Source organism: Telopea speciosissima, chromosome 5 (genome assembly GCF_018873765.1).
Source record: "Telopea speciosissima isolate NSW1024214 ecotype Mountain lineage chromosome 5, Tspe_v1, whole genome shotgun sequence".
NCBI lineage: Eukaryota > Viridiplantae > Streptophyta > Magnoliopsida > Proteales > Proteaceae > Telopea > Telopea speciosissima.
The window spans coordinates 59,029,261-59,050,085 of record NC_057920.1 but is presented as its reverse complement, the minus strand read 5'-3'; the positions used below and the strand labels follow the sequence as shown (position 1 = coordinate 59,050,085).

The 20,825-nt window shown below is 38.1% G+C and overlaps 1 protein-coding gene and 1 pseudogene across 1 annotated transcript; both read right to left on the bottom strand.

Annotated features, from left to right (window-relative positions):
• Nucleotides 1-5,728: 5,728 nt before the first annotated feature.
• On the bottom strand, nucleotides 5,729-7,553 carry LOC122662642 (T-complex protein 1 subunit delta-like). The gene has a single exon (XM_043858339.1). The coding sequence runs from the start codon at nucleotides 7,536-7,538 to the stop codon at nucleotides 5,934-5,936; it is 1,605 nt and encodes a 534-aa protein (XP_043714274.1). The 5' UTR covers nucleotides 7,539-7,553; the 3' UTR covers nucleotides 5,729-5,933.
• A 3,301-nt stretch (nucleotides 7,554-10,854) lies between these two features.
• LOC122662644 lies at nucleotides 10,855-14,872 on the bottom strand (annotated as a pseudogene).
• Nucleotides 14,873-20,825: the final 5,953 nt, after the last annotated feature.

The window sequence follows — 20,825 nt, the reverse complement described above, 5'->3', positions numbered from 1 at the left end:
GTCTATGGGTCTGATGCTTCTATAAAGCCTCTCTTTGCTGGCCGCCCTAGTTTACTTCATTATAGTACTTCTGTTTGTACTGTGTCTTTAATTAGCCTTGTCACCAGGTCATATATTATATTAATAGCGTAAAGTTTAGTGTATCTCTGTTTTATAACTGTTCTTGCAAGCACACGGTGCTCACTTTCTCTACCTTTTCCCACCCTCCTCTGTACTACAAATCTAGAGAAATGAAAAATGAGAATGGGCAGAGTAAATAAAATTAACAAGAGCAAACACTTTCTTGTTCACACAATGCTTCTTATACCCCATTCTCAATGAAAAACAGAACTGGATCCTTCTTTGCTTCAGCTTTTTATGCTGTTCTAAAACTATTCTTTCCTTCACAATCCACCGTAGAGAGAGAGAGAGAGAGAGAGAGAGAATTACTGAAATCTGCTGAGTGATTCATACTATGCAGAGGTTCAAACTTTTGTAATTTGTATGTATATACCTACTAGATTGACTAGCAATTAAATTCCAATTAGTTTACAGGTATATTACAACCTAATTGTCTCATAGCATATACGGCAATTCATTTGGCCAAATGTGTGGATAACAATCCATTTAATTAGTTCCAATTGCTTTTCCAGCAAAGGGAAACAACCCTTCTAAACTAGAGAAGGGACTTAGGGAGGGACACACAGGGTTACAACTTACAACTCAGAGAAGAAAGACTGAGCTGAGCAAATCGATTTATATATAAAGGCAATCTTGTCATTTGTCATCTACCGTTATGCACTAAGCCAATATAAAACCTTGCAACAACAGCAAATGGCGAGAAATAAATCTACAGTTGTGAGAACAATAAGTGGACTAAACAACTGATAGAACCAAATGTGCAGTTATGCTTCGGATTACCTGTTGGAGAGAGAGACAGGGCAGAGATATGGTGGTATAGCAGAAGAGCAAGAAACCCAAATAGAGCACAGATCTTGCAATGCAAAGAAGAATCTGAACTTACAACACAAAATTAATTTAAGCACAACAACATAAACAGCAGGCTAGGATTTTTTGTGCGCAAAATCGGTAGGGAGAAGGCAACCTATCAAAGCTGGAGTCTCCCCTGATTTGCAAAATCAAACCCTCTCCACTAATCTAGATCATGTCTTCTCTACCAACGGTTGAAACGGATTTATCCACAGAGCAGAATAAATGTTCTGTGACATTGCAAAAATAACACATCTTTGTGACAAAAACAAAAATTCATCTAATAAGGTAATAACATTTATGAGTAACTTAAAATAAACTAAAGAGTGTTACCAAAAACAATAAATAAATAAACTAAAGAGAAGAGAAATAGAGAGAAGTGGAGAAGAAGCTCCGACCTGCAATTCTCAATGGTTTTGGGGAAGGTTTTAATAACGTTGCCAGAGACGTTGAGGATCTTGACCTTTGTTAGACAACCAATCGAGTTTGGTAGGGATTTAAGCTGGTTTGAGTGAACGTCCAACGCTATCACGTTTAGTAATCTCACAGTTAAAGACTCTGGGATGCTCTGCAGGTAATCAACAAATATTTATAAGAACAGCAGATATCCCACACACACACAGAGGCTAACCGATACCCTAAAACAATTTAGTGATAAGAACAACAGATAATAGAGAGAGAGAGAGAGATAGAGAGACAGTCGTACCAAGCTATGGCGTTGCGGATGGAGTTGCAGACGAGACAGAGAGAGAGATGAGAGAGACGAACCCACCACCAATGCCAAGCTGCTTTTCGGATTCTGCGAGACATCAAAACCTCACCGGGAACAGGTTTATTCTTGCCTATGGCATCCTCTCTTCAGCTGTCTTGTTACTCTTATACTGATTTCATTAAGGCAGTAGATTATTCTAATTTGAAGCTTCCTCGATTTTCAGCTCTACTCCTCTTCCCCACGAGAAGCCCTCTCAACGTTTTGCTCAAATCACTGGCTAAACCTTCTCACTTCTCATCTACATCAGATTCTTCTACTTTTGAACTATTCACCCATATAAGGTTACTCACCAACCTATCTGAAGTCGTAAAGGTTCAAGGTGTTTTGGTGGTCCATGGCTTCTTCCACCTCTCTAGGGTTGGGGCTAGGGTTGCCGAAGGTGAGATTTTGAGAAGGAGAGCAAGAGAAGAGACAGGTTGCGATGTGAGGAAGAGGGAGAAAGAGAATTCGTGCAGGAATGGGGTTGTGAGAGCGCGGGAGGGAGTGAGGGACCAAAAAAGACCGCGAAAAAAATAAATAACATTCCCCCACAGTAGAACATAAACCGTCGCCCTATAATATTTTCCCCTACGGTAATAATATTCCCGTTGTTAAATTTATATTTTTCACCACGGTTACTAAAATTCCGTTGCCCAAGTTAATTTTCTGTGACGGTAAATACTGTCATCATAAAATGACATTTACTTTAATTTGAAAAACAAATCACTTTAGTCGACGGTGTCCAAAAATACCGTCACTGTAAAACATGTTTTGCGACAGTAATATTATTATTGTGACCAAAAATAGATTATGGCGACAGACAATACTTCCCGTCGCGTAAATATAAAATAGGTGACGGTAGTTTACACTTCTGTCGTTATATATTATTTTTTGTGACAACCAAAAAACCTCCGTCGCCAAAAATCACTTTTCTTGTAGTGTAATGTAGTATATTTAGCACTGATCATCGATACAATTTGCAGTTTATCTTTTCTAGCTAAGGCATGCGGTTCAGTCTATAACATTTTCATACCATTAAACTACGAGCTTGTGTCAAGGAACAAAGGTATAGGGAAAAAAAGAGAAGAGAAAATAAAGAAGAAAAAGGAAAGATAAAGGGGGAGAGAGAACCAACAACCTAGGTCAATATACCATGGTAGAAAAAACACCAATACAAGTCCACATCACCTCAGAAAACTCACTGCCCACTCAAGGTGTGTTATTGCATGTTCCAGCATTTCATTCTCTTACCCAAAGTGCAAACTCAATCCACTATAAAGAAATATGCATTGAGGAACTATTATCACCACCATGCCAACCATGTTCTCGTTTATTGTTCCATTTTGTGCAACTATACCTAAGATGTAAGGGTAGCACACAGAAGTGACAGATGAATCATTAGGAAAGTATGACCAAGATGTGTACTATTTAGGGGCTTTTTTCCTTCTTTTTTTTTTTTTTTTTGGGGGGGGGGGGGCGCTTGAAAAGGCTAGCAATGATAACACTCTGATGTCTACCTATTGTAAAACTATAATTGGATGATCAAAACAGTACCAAATAACAAGATCTTTTCTCAAAGAATAAGTTCAGGTTAGGGAGATTTTAATTAGCTGCAAATCAGGTCAGATTAGGCTAAAACTCAAATCAAGTTGCCTATGCAGATGTTGAAATATCTGCTGAAAGTATCGATCCACAGGTTGGATCAGCAAGTATAGACCAATCCTAGTAGTACTAGGAGAGGGGCAAAACTGTACTTTCACAATCCAGATTAGGGTTCAGAAGAGAGAAAAGTAATTATCAATCAATTTTCAGTAAATAACATAAGAATCAGCAATTACAGTTTAACAGACTAATCAATCGATTCAAATACAGAGGTTACATAATTCAAATTCAGGAACAAAAGACAGAATTGTAAAAACTGAAATAAGTCCAGACCAGTAGGTCTGACCTGGGCCAAACCAGAATCAATTTCCTCTTCTAGGATGAGGATAATTGATCAAACTTTGGGCAGAATCTAATTGCTGGATTCTCCTAATTGAAATTCATGCAAAAAAGTGTATCGTGAATCTCAACTGGAACCAGAATTGCAGAAAATTCATTAGACCAATAGCTTACTAGAATCGATGGAAGAAATAATTAAATAGAAAACACCCAGGCTTCACACCGTACACTGTAAGGTGGTTGGATGGATCAAACACCAACCAGCCTTGATCACACACAAGGTTTCTTCACTAATGGAGAAGAGCAGCAAAGAGACAGTTTTTCATAATCAAAATTCGTGAACAACACCGGCCTCCTATACAAACTTATATAGAAGACTCAAAAATTGACCTATACTAAAAAGGAAAAGGCCTAGCCCAATACTTGAATAATAAGGTAACCTAAACTGACTAGGAAACTGAAATAATAAAGGAAACTGGCTCAAAACATGACTGGACTTATCCTAATCCAGCCTATCTAAAATACTTAATAACTATTAGAATAAAGAAATAAAGACACTTTACTAAGTAATCCTGTATCCCTAGCCTCTACCCATATTATAGGCCCATTAAAGTGCCTATTACAATGAAAACCCATGGGATCAAACTATCAAAGACCCAACACATATATAACCCAACCTTTATTTCTAATAAAATAAGCCTATTTAGGTGATTTAACTGCATCAACACCCATGAATCACATGTTTCAAGCATTTATTTACTAGGAAGGAAGGTCATTCAGAATTTTAATTGGTGTCAAACAATAGGTGTACCTTAAATCTCTCACCTTCAAATTGTTGCAGAGCCTCAAATATCTATAGAACAAATATCAAAATTTCATTTCCAAGATCTTAAAAGTACCACTATCCTACTGAGTAAAGGGTGTAACCAGTGCACGAGGCTCCCACCACTAAGGGGTCTGGGAAGGGTCATAATGGACGCAGCCTTACCACCATCCTACTGCGTAAGCAAGGTAATTCTTTCACCTCGTATACTGATATGATTAAAACCATATATAATGAATATCCCAATCCCCCTAGCAATCCACCACATTGACTAATCCCACAACAATTTTAACTTAGAAGATAATTCGTCCCATGAAAGCATTCCTCCAGCTAGAGTACACAGGTTGACTTTTTTCTAGTATATTAAATTAATTTTTTTACTTTTTTAACTTTTTTTAAAAGCATGCCTCTTGTATGAGCCCTATATGGAAAATACAATAATCTTCTTCTCTCGTAACCCTCAGAAATAGCAAACCCTATTGAGCTTGCATGCAAAGTAACCCCATGATACCCCTTAGACAACATACCACATCAAACATAGTGAGGGAAACTACCACATTCAAACTAAATAAATAGTTCGAAACTCGACCCCAAACTAGCATTTTTAGCAACTCCGCTAATTAACGATCCCCATGAGCGAGATATTTCCAAATTGATAGAAACATTTGACTGTGATATTCACTCGCTTCAAAGCACATTCACGTAATTCCAGTTATCATATACAATTGTCAATTAAACAGCCACTAATAGAGTATGATTTAACTGTCAACAGTACCATGACTTCAACTCCATGCACGCCCCAAGTAATGAATAAAATCAATACATCACACTCCAGGGGGTTCAGAGAGGAAAAGGAAATGAAATTATACATCTGCTATGAAAGTATTTCTCACAAAAAAAAAAAGTGATTAACGCAAGTGAAAAAAAATTTCATGCTTTCTCTAACTTAATCTCAGATCACCAATAATAAATTGAATGCCAAAATTTCCTTACATAACACATCAATGAGCCATTCAATCATATAACAGTCGTCAATACCATGTAAAACATGGTAAGAAGACTTCCTCCTCAATGAAACGATAGGTACACAATTTAACCACAATCAAAACCAGAGAAAAGAACAAATTAAGTGTGTAAGAAACACAATTAAGAAAATAAAAATTTGATTACTTCTCTACTGTAATAAAAAGAGTAACCCATCTATGAAATGATAAGACAAAATCCAACAATAATACAAGCCACAATAAAGACTACCAAAATTCTTATGCATTAGAGCCAAAGTTCTGTAAAACCTAGACGAAACAACACCAGAAAAAACCAAAGCATTAACTGTTCTGAAATCACTTCCAAAGATGACAATAAAGCCACTAACCTTGTGAGGGTGGAAAATAAATGTTCAACATAACCAAAACATTCTCAATGTTTCATGGCAGAGTGTTCTAAGCAAGACTACCTCACTGTAATTATGTCATCAATCTTCAGAATCATACGCACACACTCAGTTGCCAATGTGATTGCACTAGTGCTCACAAGCAGTGGCTGCACAACATTTTCCTCCAGTATGTTAGTGATCTGTCCCTTCCTCACATTGATGCCCGCATTGATCTCTCCTTGCGCATGCCGGTTCCGGAGTTCAGTAACAATAACTATTGGGTTCAAACCTGCATTCTCGGCTAAAGTATATGGAATAACTTCCAGGGCCTCTGCGAATGAACGGACACAATAACTCTCCATTCCCTGCAAGACCTTAGCCCAGGCACCAAGCTGTCGTGACAGCTCTATCTCGGGCGCACCACCACCAGCTATCAGGAACCTCTTGTTTACCAAACATCTAACAACACACAAGGCATCATGCAAACTCCTTTCGGCTTCGTCAAGAACCAATTGATTAGAACCCCGAACAAGCACATTCGTCGTCCTACCCATATCCTTAATACCAGTAATCTTGACAATTTTCCCCCCATCTCCCAGCGAAACTTCCTCCACGCAATCTGCATGTCCTAACTTCTCCGCACGGAAATGCTCGATATTTGCAATCGGCAGGCAATTCAAAGTCTTGGTAATGAACTCAATTTCATCACGCTCAACATCCTTCACCACCAAAATCTTCGCCTTGGCAAGATAATGCAAAGACAGATCCGTCACAGCATCCCTTAAAATACTCTTTTGAATCAGTAGAACGTTACACCCAGTAGCCTTAATTTTCTTAATCATTCCCAGAATAAAATTGCGTTCTTCCTTCAAAATCCGATCCATCTGGGTGTAATCCGAGACAATAATGCTCTGTTCGATGTCCGTCTTTGGCGGCGATATCTGGAACTGGATAACAGCGATCTTAGCGTTCTCGACACGAGTAAGGCCACCAGCAGTATGGCTAACCTTCTTGTCAAACACCAAACCCTTAACAAGCTCCGTATCGTCGACAGTGCCGCCGAGCTTCTTAACGATCTTGACGTCACGGAGATCGACGAGATCAGGCTTGGCAGGGTCCACGACCGAGAGGACAGCATCGACCGCAAGAGGAGCGAGAAGAGTTGAGTACTGACTAACGACTTTGCTATTAAGAGAAGTGCTGGCGGACTTGACAAGCGAATCGCGATCAGTGAGCTCCACAGGAACGGCCATAGCGGTGAGCACATCAACGGCCTTCTGAGAGGCTTTGTGGAGGGCATCTGAGATGACGGTTGGGTGGATGCCATTACTGAGGAGAGACTGGCATTGTTTCAGAAGGGCACCAGCGATGACAACTACAGTGGTGGTGCCATCTCCAGCGACAATGTCTTGGGACTTAGAGAGCTCGACAAGCATTTTGGCCGCGGGTTGAAGGACTTCCATCTTGTTAAGAATGGTGGCGCCGTCGTTCGTAATGATGACTTCGCCGGAGGCTGTGGAGATCATCTTATCCATACCTTTGGGGCCAAGGCTGGTTCTGACGGCATCGGCGACGGCACGGGCTGCGGCGATGTTGGCTTGGCGGATGTCTTCCTTGCGCTTGTTATCGACGTAGCTCTCCGTTTTCGATGAGACGGAACGCGGCTGTTGAAGGGTCGCCATAAGTCTCTGTAGCTAAAAACCCTAACCCTACAAATTTCAGCGATGTTGAGGATGGTGAAGCTCCGAACGACTCAGAAAGCCTGAATCAAACCTAAACCCAAAATTAGACGTCTTTCTCGTATGAACTGCCCGGCATGAATTACCAAATAGCCCTTTCGAAATATTTTTAATGACCCGAAATGCCCCTGACAGCAAGTGGATCAATTATTAGGCTGTGTTTGTTGGTTGATGGACTCTAGTGTTGAGTCCAATCCTCTCCAGTGATGTTTAACAATACACCTCAATATGGGTGTCGGCTCGGTTTTGATTGGGTTGAATTGGTTTTGGTCTTTGAACTGATGAAATCAAAATTAAACTGATAAGAAATTTCGGTTTTTGATCAGTGTTGGTTTCAGTCCAATGCGGTTTTAATTTATTTTTGATTTTTCAATATCAGATTAATATCGATTTATTTTTGGATTTGAACCACAATGAAATCTTACATTTTATACTTTGCAGTGAAGCAAGATTCAAAAAAGACACATTGATTTACCATCCCCAAGTCAAAACAAGTAAACAGCCCTATTTTTTCTGGTTTTTTGGATTGAAAAGTAAACAACCATGAATAAAGATATCTTCATGTTTTAATCCAAACTAAAAATAATACATTGTAAGGGGAAGAATAGAGGATAATTAATATTTAAATCAATGGATAAATAAAGTTTGTAACGAAATCATTGTTACAAATTATTTAATTATTTATCATTAATTGTAAAGGAAAGATAATTAATATTGAAAGCAATGACTAATTAATAAGAAGATAACTAATATTGAAATCACAAAATGAACCCTACTATAAAATCATTTATTTGACAACCAACTAATTTTATATAGTGAGAAATCAATGGAAGAAACATTGTTAGAAAATTTTCCTTATTTTCATAACCTGATGTTCATTGATTTGTAACAATTCCCCTTACAACCATAAATTTTTTCACTAATATTGAAATCAATGGATAATCAATTCACTTATTCATAACCTTATATTTAATGATATTTTGATCAGTTTCATTCGGTTCGGTTTTCAATTTGTTAACGGTCGGTTTGGTGCGGTCTGGTTTTCAGTGGACGGTCCGATTTTCAGTCGATCCCGGGATATTCTTGTCTAAAACCAATCCAATAAGGATCTGTTCGGTTCGGTTCAGTCCGAGTTTTTTCGATTAGTTTCGATTGATCTTAGTGGATCAGGTTAGGTTTTGACACCCTCATACCCCATGGGTGGAGGGACACGAATCCTCTCCAGCGCACCAATGAGTGCAAGGAGGATCGGACAGCTAGTGCTGTCCAGTATGTACCCCAAGGACAGCTCCTGCCGTCAAATGTTCACCGCACTCACTGGTGCGCTGGAGAGGATCTCAATCTTAAATGTTGTGAGATAGACTCTGGTGGTTAAATGTTATTGGAGAAGAACTATTTTCGTGTTTGTTTGTCATAAAATGACCCAAATAAAAAAATTCACACGATTTTTAAATGAATTCTTGATTTCAAAAATTTTCTTGGCGGTTCTGGTCATGGTTGAGTTTCAAAAACATCTTCCAACAAATATATAGGCTGTGATTAATATGCACTCTCAGAATTGGATCTAGAATACAGTCTAACGTGAAAGAATAAAAAGAATCAGATTTTAAAATGCATTATAGATCTAAAATCTATTATGAAAATCATACCAAACACATCCGAAGTTAATATTTAGACGATAGAAAGAATGGTATATGGATTTTTCTTTTGGTGCAAGAATTCAATTTATGCCTTAGTAAGTTTTCTTTCATTGCATCAATGTGACTTTAGATCCTATTTCGAACAATTGTTTGTCAACACGGATTTAGTTCATGGTGTCCGTGATGGTGATGATATCAATCCTCCTCCGAAAAAGATCTTATCTAGCCGTGGCGGGAGCTGCACCTATGCAGCTCCGCTAAACGACAACAAAAATAGGGGTAAGGTAGTCATTTCATAGGTGGGTCCCACCTGGGCCCCACATGTGAAATGACCACCTCCCCCCTGTATTTGGGGTGGGTTTTTGAGCTGCACAGTGCAGCTCTCGCCACAGCTGCACAAGAGCCAAGTCCATCCTCCTCTGGTACGGGAGCTATGGGGGTATTTTCATCACTGAAAAGATATAGATGGTACCCTTGGGTCGTGGAGGATGGGGAACTTTGGTTAGGTTTAGGTAATTTGCAATCCCAGATCTCACCCACCTAACCTAATCTCCTATTTGGCTTGGCTTTCGCTCTTCTTAAAAAGATCTCATACGTATTACATACACGCTAAGGTTTTAACCTCCTATTAGAGGTCCACTGCTTTAGAAATTGCACCAATTAGAGATCCACAACATGCCTTCTAAGTTCTAGGGCTGGCCCGGCCCAGCCCAAATTCCATCCCAAAAACTGTTCCAAAGCAAATGTTAAGGAGAGAGATGCAAAGAACATGAGTGGTGAAGCTAGCCCTGCAATGAGATCAAGCGCCCTAAGCTTGGGCTGCTATTGTGTGTTTTGATCCGTCCAGTCAAAAACCTCTCGCATCCGCTTTTAGCTTTTGGATGGATAGGCTATAGCTAACTCGTGATCCGCCTTCAATCTCGAATCAACAAATTAATTACTGTTTAACCACAAACGGAGGTGACCCATGCCTAGTTGGTTGAGTTATGAGGGGGATCACGAAGTTAACTTGTGCTTAATCAGTCCCAAGTTGACTTGGCACATGTACACGACCCTTATAATTAACCAAACGATGGGCTAATTCAAGAGTAGTATGAATCATACGCTTCATGTACAATTAGATGATGGTGTGTTCTTTTATTTCCATAATGCCCCTCCATGCTACTATATATTAAGAGTACATGAAAGACATATTTATGTAAGAAAAATGACACATGCCATCACCTAATCGCATGTGAAGCGTACACGTATAGATAAATGATCCTGGATGGATCTATTTACATTTTCCCCCACCAAATCCAAATGGGTCCTACAGATCAATCCGGTTTTGTCATGAAGATCATCAAGTCTCTAAAGCTAACCAATCTGCCGAGGGGACCAGTTCATGGTCTCTCTCTTCCTCTCCAATTATGGATTTGAAAATTCTTACATGAATCTCAAAATGCCTTCTACAACTTGACTTAATATTGTTTATATACAAAAAGATCCTTTCCATCAACTCTGAGAAATTAATTGCAGTAGTAGTATACAATTCAGGAAACCCAGCCATATCAGATCTTAAAATCTAAGAGATCTTCAAGATGAGCTTCTCTTTCATGCACAAGTAGCTAGGAACTAGGCAGAAGGCCAACCTAGCTAGATTCACATGTTGGATTGCTGTCTTGCTGAACTTATGTTAGACCAGGAGGACAATATCTTTCTTCCCAGATCTTTAGTTGTTTCAGAGCTTAATCACTCAAATCTGAACTGTCTTAACCTGTCAGCATATGGGTTTGTCATGGCAAGTCAGATACAGCTTCACTTTGTTTAATGGCACTTTCCTCATCAAGGAGATGCTTTGTCAATGTTTCTTCCTCCATTTGTTTTCTCATTTTCTTTTCTTCATTTTTCCCCCAAAGAACTGAGTAAAGACCAATGATGATGAGAACTGAACCAATAATCCTGCCAGAAGAAAAAGCTTATTAGTTGGGCCGGTAAACTCCCATAGGCTTTATATTCTGTTTTTCTTTCTTTTTTGTTGGTCTTCTTCCTGTATATATAACTTACCCTCCTGCGTATAACTGATCACCAAGTATCAGTGATGCCATGACTGCAACTAAAACCATCTGCACAGGCTGAAAGACTGCTACAAAAACTGGTCCTCCTTTGTGGATACACCATGTTTGAAGAGCAACAACAATCCCAGAAGCCACAACTCCCTAGTGACAAAAACAGTGGAATAGTAGGTTAAGAGGTAACGGCGAATTAAGTTATCAAATTTCTTATATATAAATTTCCCAAAGTTAATTTTCACAGATTTGAAGGAATTACAGCATAGAGGATGGTTAAAAGCTCCTCTCCAGATTGGATTTTCCAACGATCAAGATCTGTTTCTGCAAAGGCTGCTATAACCAAGAACTGTATTACTCTGAAGAAGCAAGTGAATTGAATGAAGTGAGTAAGTTTAGCTGGGTACTTCTGTATAATTGGAGCCTGTATACAATTAGAATTTGGAGTTTAAAAAAAAAATTGCATATATGCCTTTATAAGTAGCAAATGTCATGAAGCTAATTAAGTAGTACTTAATGGTAATTAGAGGCTAACCTGAAAAACCATCCAGCCAGACCATGATAAGCAATGCCCAAGAAGGTAAAGACAACCCAATGTTCAGTTCTGGACATTTTTTGAAGGATTTTCAATGCTTCCCCTTCTATTGAAATTTCCAGTGGGTGATGAGAATGGTGCAGTAGAGGTGTGCCCTTGTAGAGAGTAATGACAGTGGCACCTCCTACACTAACAATGGTTCCTAGCACTTTTGCCAATCCATCTCGATCTTCTTGTTATTTTAACTTCCTCAAGCCTGTGAGAAATTTAGGTGGGTGGAAGAAGAGATCAATTAAAGAGGTAAGCCGAAGATCATGTCTTATAAACCTAAAATTTTAATTACCTTAGAATTGCAGCCATGGCAAAAGTAATTGCAGGAACTGAATTTTGCATTGCAGAAGCAAAAGTTGGAGATGCATAATACAAACCAAGGAGATAAAATCCCTGATTAGCAGTGCTCCTGAAAACAAATTAAACCATGATAAACAAACTCTTAACTGAAAAAAAGAGGCACATAAGTTGATTAATTACTACTAATCCTTAACCATGCTTACCCAATCAATGCAAGAAAGAATAACTGAACCAACAAAGGGAAAGTAAGAGGTGGTCTCTCTTTCCTGAAAATCACAATCAATAATTGTTTGTGTGTTAATCCAAAGAAACAATTCTTTTCCCTCTATGATGAAAGATGATGAAAACATAGAAGTTGGAACTTACTTCTCCAAAAAATAAGAAATAGGTCCCAACAAAAGCAGTGATATAATGTTTCTTTGCTGACACCCATGTTGAGTGCAAGTCTGGAGACAATGTGAAATCCTGCAAAGCAGAACTGAAGAAAGTAATGATAAGAGAAGCTTCATCTTCTCAGAAACAACTCTCCCTCCTCCCATAATTGTCTTCTCTTTTGATTTCTGACTTCACCTTCAACTTTTGGTGAAGTGTAATCACAAGATGATTCTATTTATAATGTGATGAAGAACAAGTTTTATAGGGTTCATGGTTTGGGTTATGAAGATGCCAAAGTGCCTGACAAGTACATATATTAATGGAGTCATATACTATTATCTTATTGGCATATTCTCATAGCTTAATATTCTTTTTGTTTGTTTGATCTGTTTACTTATGTTTTGCATGTAATCTCTTCATTTTTACTTAGTTTTTCTTTGACTTGAGAATTGAATTTTGTTGTGGGGGGACACAATAGCGCTAGATCATGTTGGCTGGCCAGGTCTTTAGAGAAAGGATAACCCCACTTACTATTCATTGATTATGTCCCCGCTACCCCTTAGTTTTGTTATTAAATTCCTTTTTGTTGGCCCCTTGTTTAAATCTTTAAAGTGACCATTCTATCCTCAACTTTGTGAGATATTACTTGATGTTTACCAAAAAAAAAAGGGTTCTTGACAAATGCCCCCCTGAAAATTCTCATTTGTCCAAATGCCTTCCTACAACTTTTATAATTGTAAACTTCCCTTAATTTCAAAACAATGTAGCACTTTGGTCCCTACCGTTAATTTGGGACGTTAGATGTTAGTTTTAAGGAATCTAATGATCAAAATACCCTTCTGATAATAACCCACCAAAATTAAAGAATAAAATGATAAAAAATGCCCTCATCTTACTCAAATGGATTAGGGTTGAAACTGAAAAAAATTTCCCCAAATTGGTTAGGGTTTGAACCTCTCTCGGAAGTAAGAGATCAGAATTGGTAATGATACTGTATTTTACATTATTTTCAGATGAGTTCAAACCCTAACCAATTCTGATCTCTTGCTTTCCGGACGGGTTCAAACCCTAACCAATTTGGGGGAAAAAATTTTCAATTGCAACCATAATCCATTTGGGGAAGATGAGGGTATTTTGGTCATTTTATTCTTTAATTTTGGTGGATTATTATTAAAAGGGCATTTTGATCATTAGATTTCTTAAAACTAACATCTAACGTCTCAAATTAAAGGTATGGACCAAAGTGCTATAATATTTTGAACATAGGAGGGAATTTACAATTAGAAAAGTTATAAGGGGTATTTGGATAAATGGGCCTTTTCAGGGGGTGCATTTGTCAAAAACCCAAAAAAAAACTGCATTACTCTTCATATCTTAACAAATGAGGAATTTTTTTTAGGGTTTTTGTCAAATGCCGCCTTCAAAATGCCTATTTGTCCAAATGCCTTCTTACAACTTTTTTAATTGTAAATGTCCCCCTATTTTCAACAAACTATAGCATTTTGGCCTTGTCCTTTATTTTGGGATGTTAAACGTTAATTTTAGGGTGTGTAATGACCAAAATGCCCTTATGACAAAAACCAACAAAAATTAAAATGTAAAGTAACCTAATTGCCCTCATCTTCCCCAAATGGTTTAGGGTTTGATACTGAAAATCAAACCCTTAACCATTTGGGGAAGATGAACCCTAAAACCAAACCTCCAAAATTGAGGGGAAGACCCATGCCACAGTTCTTATCTCTATGATGATAATGTGTATATTGCAGTAGGGAAGACCAATGCCAGTCGAGCATGGATGTGCAGATGTGGGCTTGAAGCACGCCCTTAAGCCCCCCCCCCCCCCCCTTGTCATCACTGCCCAAGCCCTCTCGCGCTGCAACCTCCCGCCCTCTACCGCTGCAACATTTCTCACTGCTCCCGGAGAGCACCCTCCCACTGCAACTATCTGGAGACGCTCTAAATTAAACGTATGACACCTGCTCAACCTCCCACCTCGCGTTTGCTACTACTCCATCGTGCACAGGCACATAATCCTAATCAAACAACAAAAATTGAGGTGGAGATAAGGGGAGAGAAAGAGAGAGTTGCAGTGGGACTCAAACAGATACAGCAGCAATGAGAAATGTTGCAGCGCTGGGACTCAAACATACGTTTAATGTGTCCCTGAAGGCTGAAGTTGCTCTCTAGTTAGAGAAAATTGCAGGAAAAAAAGAGAGCTTGGGAAGAAATTGGTCTTTTAACATTTTATCTTTGTGCTCTATATATATATCCTTTTGAGATTTTCTTTTCCTTTTTCTTCTTCTTCTTCTTTTTTGTTTGGTAAAGCATTGTATATGATTTGATACTGAAATCAGGTTAACAAAGTAAAGAAGAAAGGGAAAAAGAAATTGAAACTCTTTTTGTTATCGAGATTTTTTTTGGATTTATAGGGCAATGAAAAACAGACAAGAAGGAAAAACAAATACAGCAACAGATGCTTTAACTTTCTCGAGAGCAAATTGATGGGTTTTTTGAGCTTAGAGAGGTATACTTGCAGAGATTTCTGAAATTAGGATGGTTACTACATCTCTACAAACGATCTCAGCTATAAATTCCCTCATCCCTTGTCTTGATTCATGGGAAACTTTCTTCATTGCAACTTCAATTTTGGAGGTTTGATTTAGGGTTCATCTTCCCCAAATGGTTTAGGGTTTGATTTTCAGTTTCAAACCCTAAACCATTTAGAGAAAATGAGGGCAATTTGGTCACTTTACATTTTAATTTTTGTTGGTTTTGTTCACAAGAGCATTTTGGTCATTACATACCCTAAAACTAACATCCCACAATAACGGACAGGACCTAAATGCTATAATTTATTGAAAATAGGGGGAAATTTACAATTAAAAAATTTGTAAGAGGGCATTTAGACAAATAGACATTTTTAGGGGGCATTTGACAAAAACCCTTTTTTTATTATTTCTCCTCAAATTGGTATAAAAAATAGTAAAATAGTGAAATAGTGTTCCTCTCAATGAAGTATTTATTGGGGAGAATGAGCTAGAGAGAAACTCTGACAATAGCTATTCAATTCATGGGGATTTATGCAATTTAAAAACTTGGAGTAACACTACCAAGAAATAATAAATTCTCAATCAAATTAGGTGATCTAATGAAAATTTAGGGTAGGTAGTTGCAGGGATTAATGGATAAACAAAGGAAATAGAAGGAATCTATATTGCATGTGGTCCCTCCTTTAGACCTTCTGAAAATGAACAAGAAAACTGAAAATACGTGAAAGCACATGCAGAGGGGAAATATATTATCACATTTTGTGGCAACATTTTAAAACCACACTCCAACCTCAACTGCATTTAGCCTCAAACCACCACCTTGATTGAGTAATCGATGTTGAGGTTCACACCTTTGGCCATTGAAAGCATGATTTCAAATATCGGTATTGGATCGATCGATACTTAGTCGATCCCATGTCAATGTAATGATTTTTAGTAAAGGTAAATCGTTTGGTATGGCCTGATAGGTATCGGCCGTGATTGATATCAATCACGATACCGACATTTAAAACCATAATTGAAAGATGATTGAAAATACTTTATTTGATTTGAACTTCCACATGCTCTATGTGGCTGTTCAAGACATTCCCTAGTCTTCTTAAGCTTAGCCAGAATATATATATATATATATATATAAATGATCATTAATATGATGGACCACTAACCACAGAATCAAAATAAATGAAAAATTGACCAATAACGCCCTTGACAGTCTCCATATCTCAGTATCCCTCCCTGGACTTTTGACAATCATTTTCTTGATTCAATAGGAACAGTCCTCATTATCACTAATAAATTATAATAATATTGCAATTGGAACCCACAAATTATACAAGATTTGGAATCCGCACCAATGGTTACAAAGATTAAGACTCCATATAGAAATGCTGCATGTGAGACTATAGACATGGATTCCAAAAGATCATTTTTGATAGGAATCTGTCATATGGTTTGTAAATGGAACATGTGAAGAACTGTGATTATTTTTAGACAAACATGTTTGGTAGACTAATTGTTACATAGAAAATTAAGCTAGCAAGTGGAAGGGCCATGATAATGGATCATGGAGGTTGACATCTAATATATATGAAATGTAGTTCATGTATTCATGATTAACCTTGTTGTTCATGAATCTTCTTGTATGTCTATGTATGAAGAGATACGCGATAAGGGAATTGCAAATTACAAACATTTATAATAGAATTGAGTTTCCCTCCACTGCGGGGTGGAAGCAAAGGGCAGGAAAGGATATCGGGAGGGTATTTTGGAACATACTAAAACTCTAGGAGGGGTTTGTGAATCGTCTTCTATGGGTGGAGGGAAACTTTATAATATTATTAGGCCTTTAAGAGAAAGTTAAGCGAGGCACCATGGGGGTCAACCCATATGTTTTTTAATTATCAAGTGCGCGCACGCAGCTCAAAAGGGTTAACCAACCTTTCAAGCCATGGAGTGCTAATAAACACAAACACAGAGACCCCACCCACCCAATGTGAGACTAAACCCCACCAATTAAGAGGGAGTTGAGTGAGAGTTGATAATTAATTGAAAGACGGGAAAAGAACGCTACCTGATCGTAATATGCAGAGTACCACTTTGCCCCCAATGAATAAGAAAACCGCATTTATATCGATACCCTTACGTGCACTCTCATTGGCCTGTACAGATACCATCATGGGCCTCCTCACATAATAAGCTGTGGGATCCATATTGACATTCTTTCTCCTATTTTGACCCATATAGATTGAACCTCATGTGGAAGATACCATTATTTGCCTATCAGCTGATATGGTCAAAAATGATTTTTTGTATTAAAATTGGACCGAAACGAATCGATACAATCAATCCATATCAATATTGGTATCAGTATCGACGACAACTAATACAGATCCTGATACCTGTGAACTAGAACCTTGAGTGCAGGCTGTATATGTTGGGCTGCAATACAGGGTGACCGACTGATACCAACACCAAAATCTTAAGAGGTTTGTGGGTCGGGTTAGGTTTGAAAGACAGGATTCACTGTACTTAGCAACAATTCACTTATCCACCCACATATAAGATACTCGGCCCTGATCTCTAGCGAATAATGCTTAATGGGTGGGTAACCAATCCCTACTCTTGGGATAACATCTTATCATGGTTAGATCCACAAATATTCTGATACATGTAAGGTTAGCTTCAACATCACAATCTTTATTCTCTTTTTGCTGATTAATCTTCCATGTCCATGAGGCTGTGAACATGTTTCCATCACTCTTACCAAAAAAAGAACATGTTTCCATCACCTTTATTATGTGTGTCTTGAATTATTGTACCTGCTTCAAAGTTTACCCCACGATTAGGAAGGAAAATTTTGTGAGGTTTGTGATGGTAGTGAAAGGCTTAGATTGATAAATCAAAGCAAAACCCCAATGGTATGGTACGATCTGACTTGGAGGAGTATTTCTTTGTTTTATAATCTTCTTGTGTAAGCAAGAAAAAAGTGAGATTTGAGGCTTCGAGTTAGGGTTTTCTAAAGAGAATTCTTACTGCGACCTTTTGATTTTCTTGATAGATCTCATCTGTTGTATTTTCTTCCATCAAATAGTACTGAATCATCTTCAACTTCGCTTGTGGATGTAGTATATCGTATTGATTTGTGAACCACGTTAAATCTCTCGTCTTCTTTAATCCGTTTTTGTTTCTTCGTGTTTCTTGGTGTTTTGTATTAACACCCTTGTTATCCTAGTACATTTTAAGTCCCCTTCTCTACATTGAACTAGTCTTCACATCATTTAATGGGTAGAAACCTTGACCATAGCTTTTACTAAAAGTAGGGGGGGTTGAATGTTCGTTCACCTGTACTTGAACGACTCACAGCCGTTCAAATGGAACATTCCCACAAAATGGATTCCATCTGAACTGTTGTGAATCATTCATGTGCGTTCACATACGTGAATATTCCCCGCACTCACAAATCTTGACCATAGTTAGTTAAAATGTTTGTCATTTTTCCTGTTTTTGGAACTGATTCCAAATGCATGGTAAAAAACATACAAAAATATATAACAAGTTTTAAACAGTTTTTTTTTTTTTTTTCTTTTGTGGGTAAAAAGTTAAATTTATTTGAGTGGCAAAAAAAAAAAAACAGCAATAAATTTTTTGATTTAATTCATGATTCAAAAATAATTTAATATTATACACTTATGACTTGCAAATCAAATACTAATATTTAGTTAATCGTACATAAATTTTTTTTTTAACAAGACATGATTTAATCCCACAATTTATGCCTGTATGTTATCGATTTTTGATCCCATACTTTTCAAATCTAAACGTTTAAATCCATAGATATCTCTCTGTCTACAAATGCTATGCTACAGCAATGAAGAAACCTTCTTCATCAGACTGGAAATGGCTGATGAAGTTGCTACTTGCCAAGAGTCTAGTTTCATTCAGATTGTATAACATAGAGGGCCATCAGATCAGAACATCTGAGTAGCCTCCCATTATGGTTTCACAATCCGCTGCGCTTGAAATGGAATTCCAATTATTTCAAAGGGAAAAAATTCGCAGCACGACGGATAAATTAGCAACACCGTTAAATCTCAACCGTGGAACATTTTACCTTTAATCCTAACCGTTGATGGTGTGAAACAATGTAACTTACTATTGGTTAAACCATTTTCTTTTTCACTGAGAACCACCGCCTACTTCCGCCCTCCCACCTCCACCCTCCACCCTCCCTGCAATTTCTGTTCTCTCTATTTCTCTGCCTTTGTAGCTCTCTCCCTTTCTCCCCTTTCAGAGAGGAAAGATTGTTGATATGGGAATTGCTGGGTGCTCAAGCAAAAGCTTAATCTCAGGTTTCCCCTTTTTTTCGATTTCTCAACTCTGCTGGGCAAAAGTTTCGTTTTTTTTTTTTTCAGATCTGAAACTTTAGTTTCAAGTCTGCTCCATATTTTCTTCTTCTTCCTCTTCAAATATTTAGCTTTCTTAAAAAAAAAAAAGAAAGGAGAGGTGATCTCTTCTAATTGAGAGAGAATCAAGGATGAGAAAAATGAGAGAGGGGAGGAACGAGGGTGAAATTAAGGAATCCTTCAACCTCTGTCATTATTGATCGAAGCCTTAAGTGGGCTATTAATGTTGTTTCACCGAGTTCTGCTGAAGCATGAAAATTTTTTCAGATTTAAGACTACAACAGCCACCGCAGCAAAAGGAAAAAAGCTTCATCGGGTCCCTCCAATTGCCCTTTTACTCCGTGCCTTCGTCCCCTCTGCTGCTATGGTAATTCTCACGCAATCCTCGCCCCAAACGAATGCTTTCCCATCTCTTCCTCTCTCCATCCCTTGTTTGTACTCCCAACCCCACCCGTTGAAACCCTCGGCGAAGAATGAAGGAGGGCGCATAAAAAAAAATTGAAAACCCAAATCTACAGTTTCAGATCTGAAAATCCAAATAAAAAACTTGACGTTCCTGTTCGATGATTTTTAACATTCACAATGGTTTCAACTCCGGTGAAAAAATAGGGTTGAGATAGTTGCAGTGGTGGACGGAGAGAGATCCGAGGTAGGTCACCGCCAGAAAAGAGGGAGACAATGGTAGGAAAGGGTAAAGTTGGGAAACTTGCTGTAACGGTGAACAGGTTGAGTGGGATTATATATTCAACAGTTAAAGATTGAAATTAAAATTTTCAACAGTGTAGTCAAGTGGTTTGTTTAAGGGTGTGTTTAACGTTTTTAACCGTAGCGCTGCTGTCAGTCACTCTATTTTAGAAAATTTATACATAGCACCCCTGATGTTGGACGAAAGGATATTTTCATCCCTAGGTCTGAAAAATTCTGCGTACCTCTCTGAGGTTTGCAAACGGTAACAAATAAATCCATTCCGTCAGTTCATGACTAACACTGTTAAAAATTAGACTTGAACTGACGGAATTGCCCTTTAAAAAAGAACCCCAAAAAAAAACAAAAAACAAAAAACAAAACCTGCAATTCCTGATTGGGGAAGATGAGTTGCAGGTCTCAAACCTATTTTAGCTCATGCCTTTTCATTTGACCATTGGGGGAAATTTTACTTAAATATCTATGATGCCTAGATATGGCGTACCTGTAAATCTTAATAGAGAAATATTACAATAGACATGAGAAGGGATGTAGATATGAGGTTTGAGTTGGGTGGCGGTGGGCATGTTCTAGATCTGGAAACCGGAGTCAAAGATGGGGTTTTGGGTGGTGGAGGTGCGGTTT

What these genes read in the sequence shown, in the direction of transcription:
- LOC122662642 (XM_043858339.1), bottom strand. Translation starts at nt 7,538, where the DNA reads ATGGCGACCCTTCAACAGCCGCGTTCCGTCTCATCGAAAACGGAGAGC.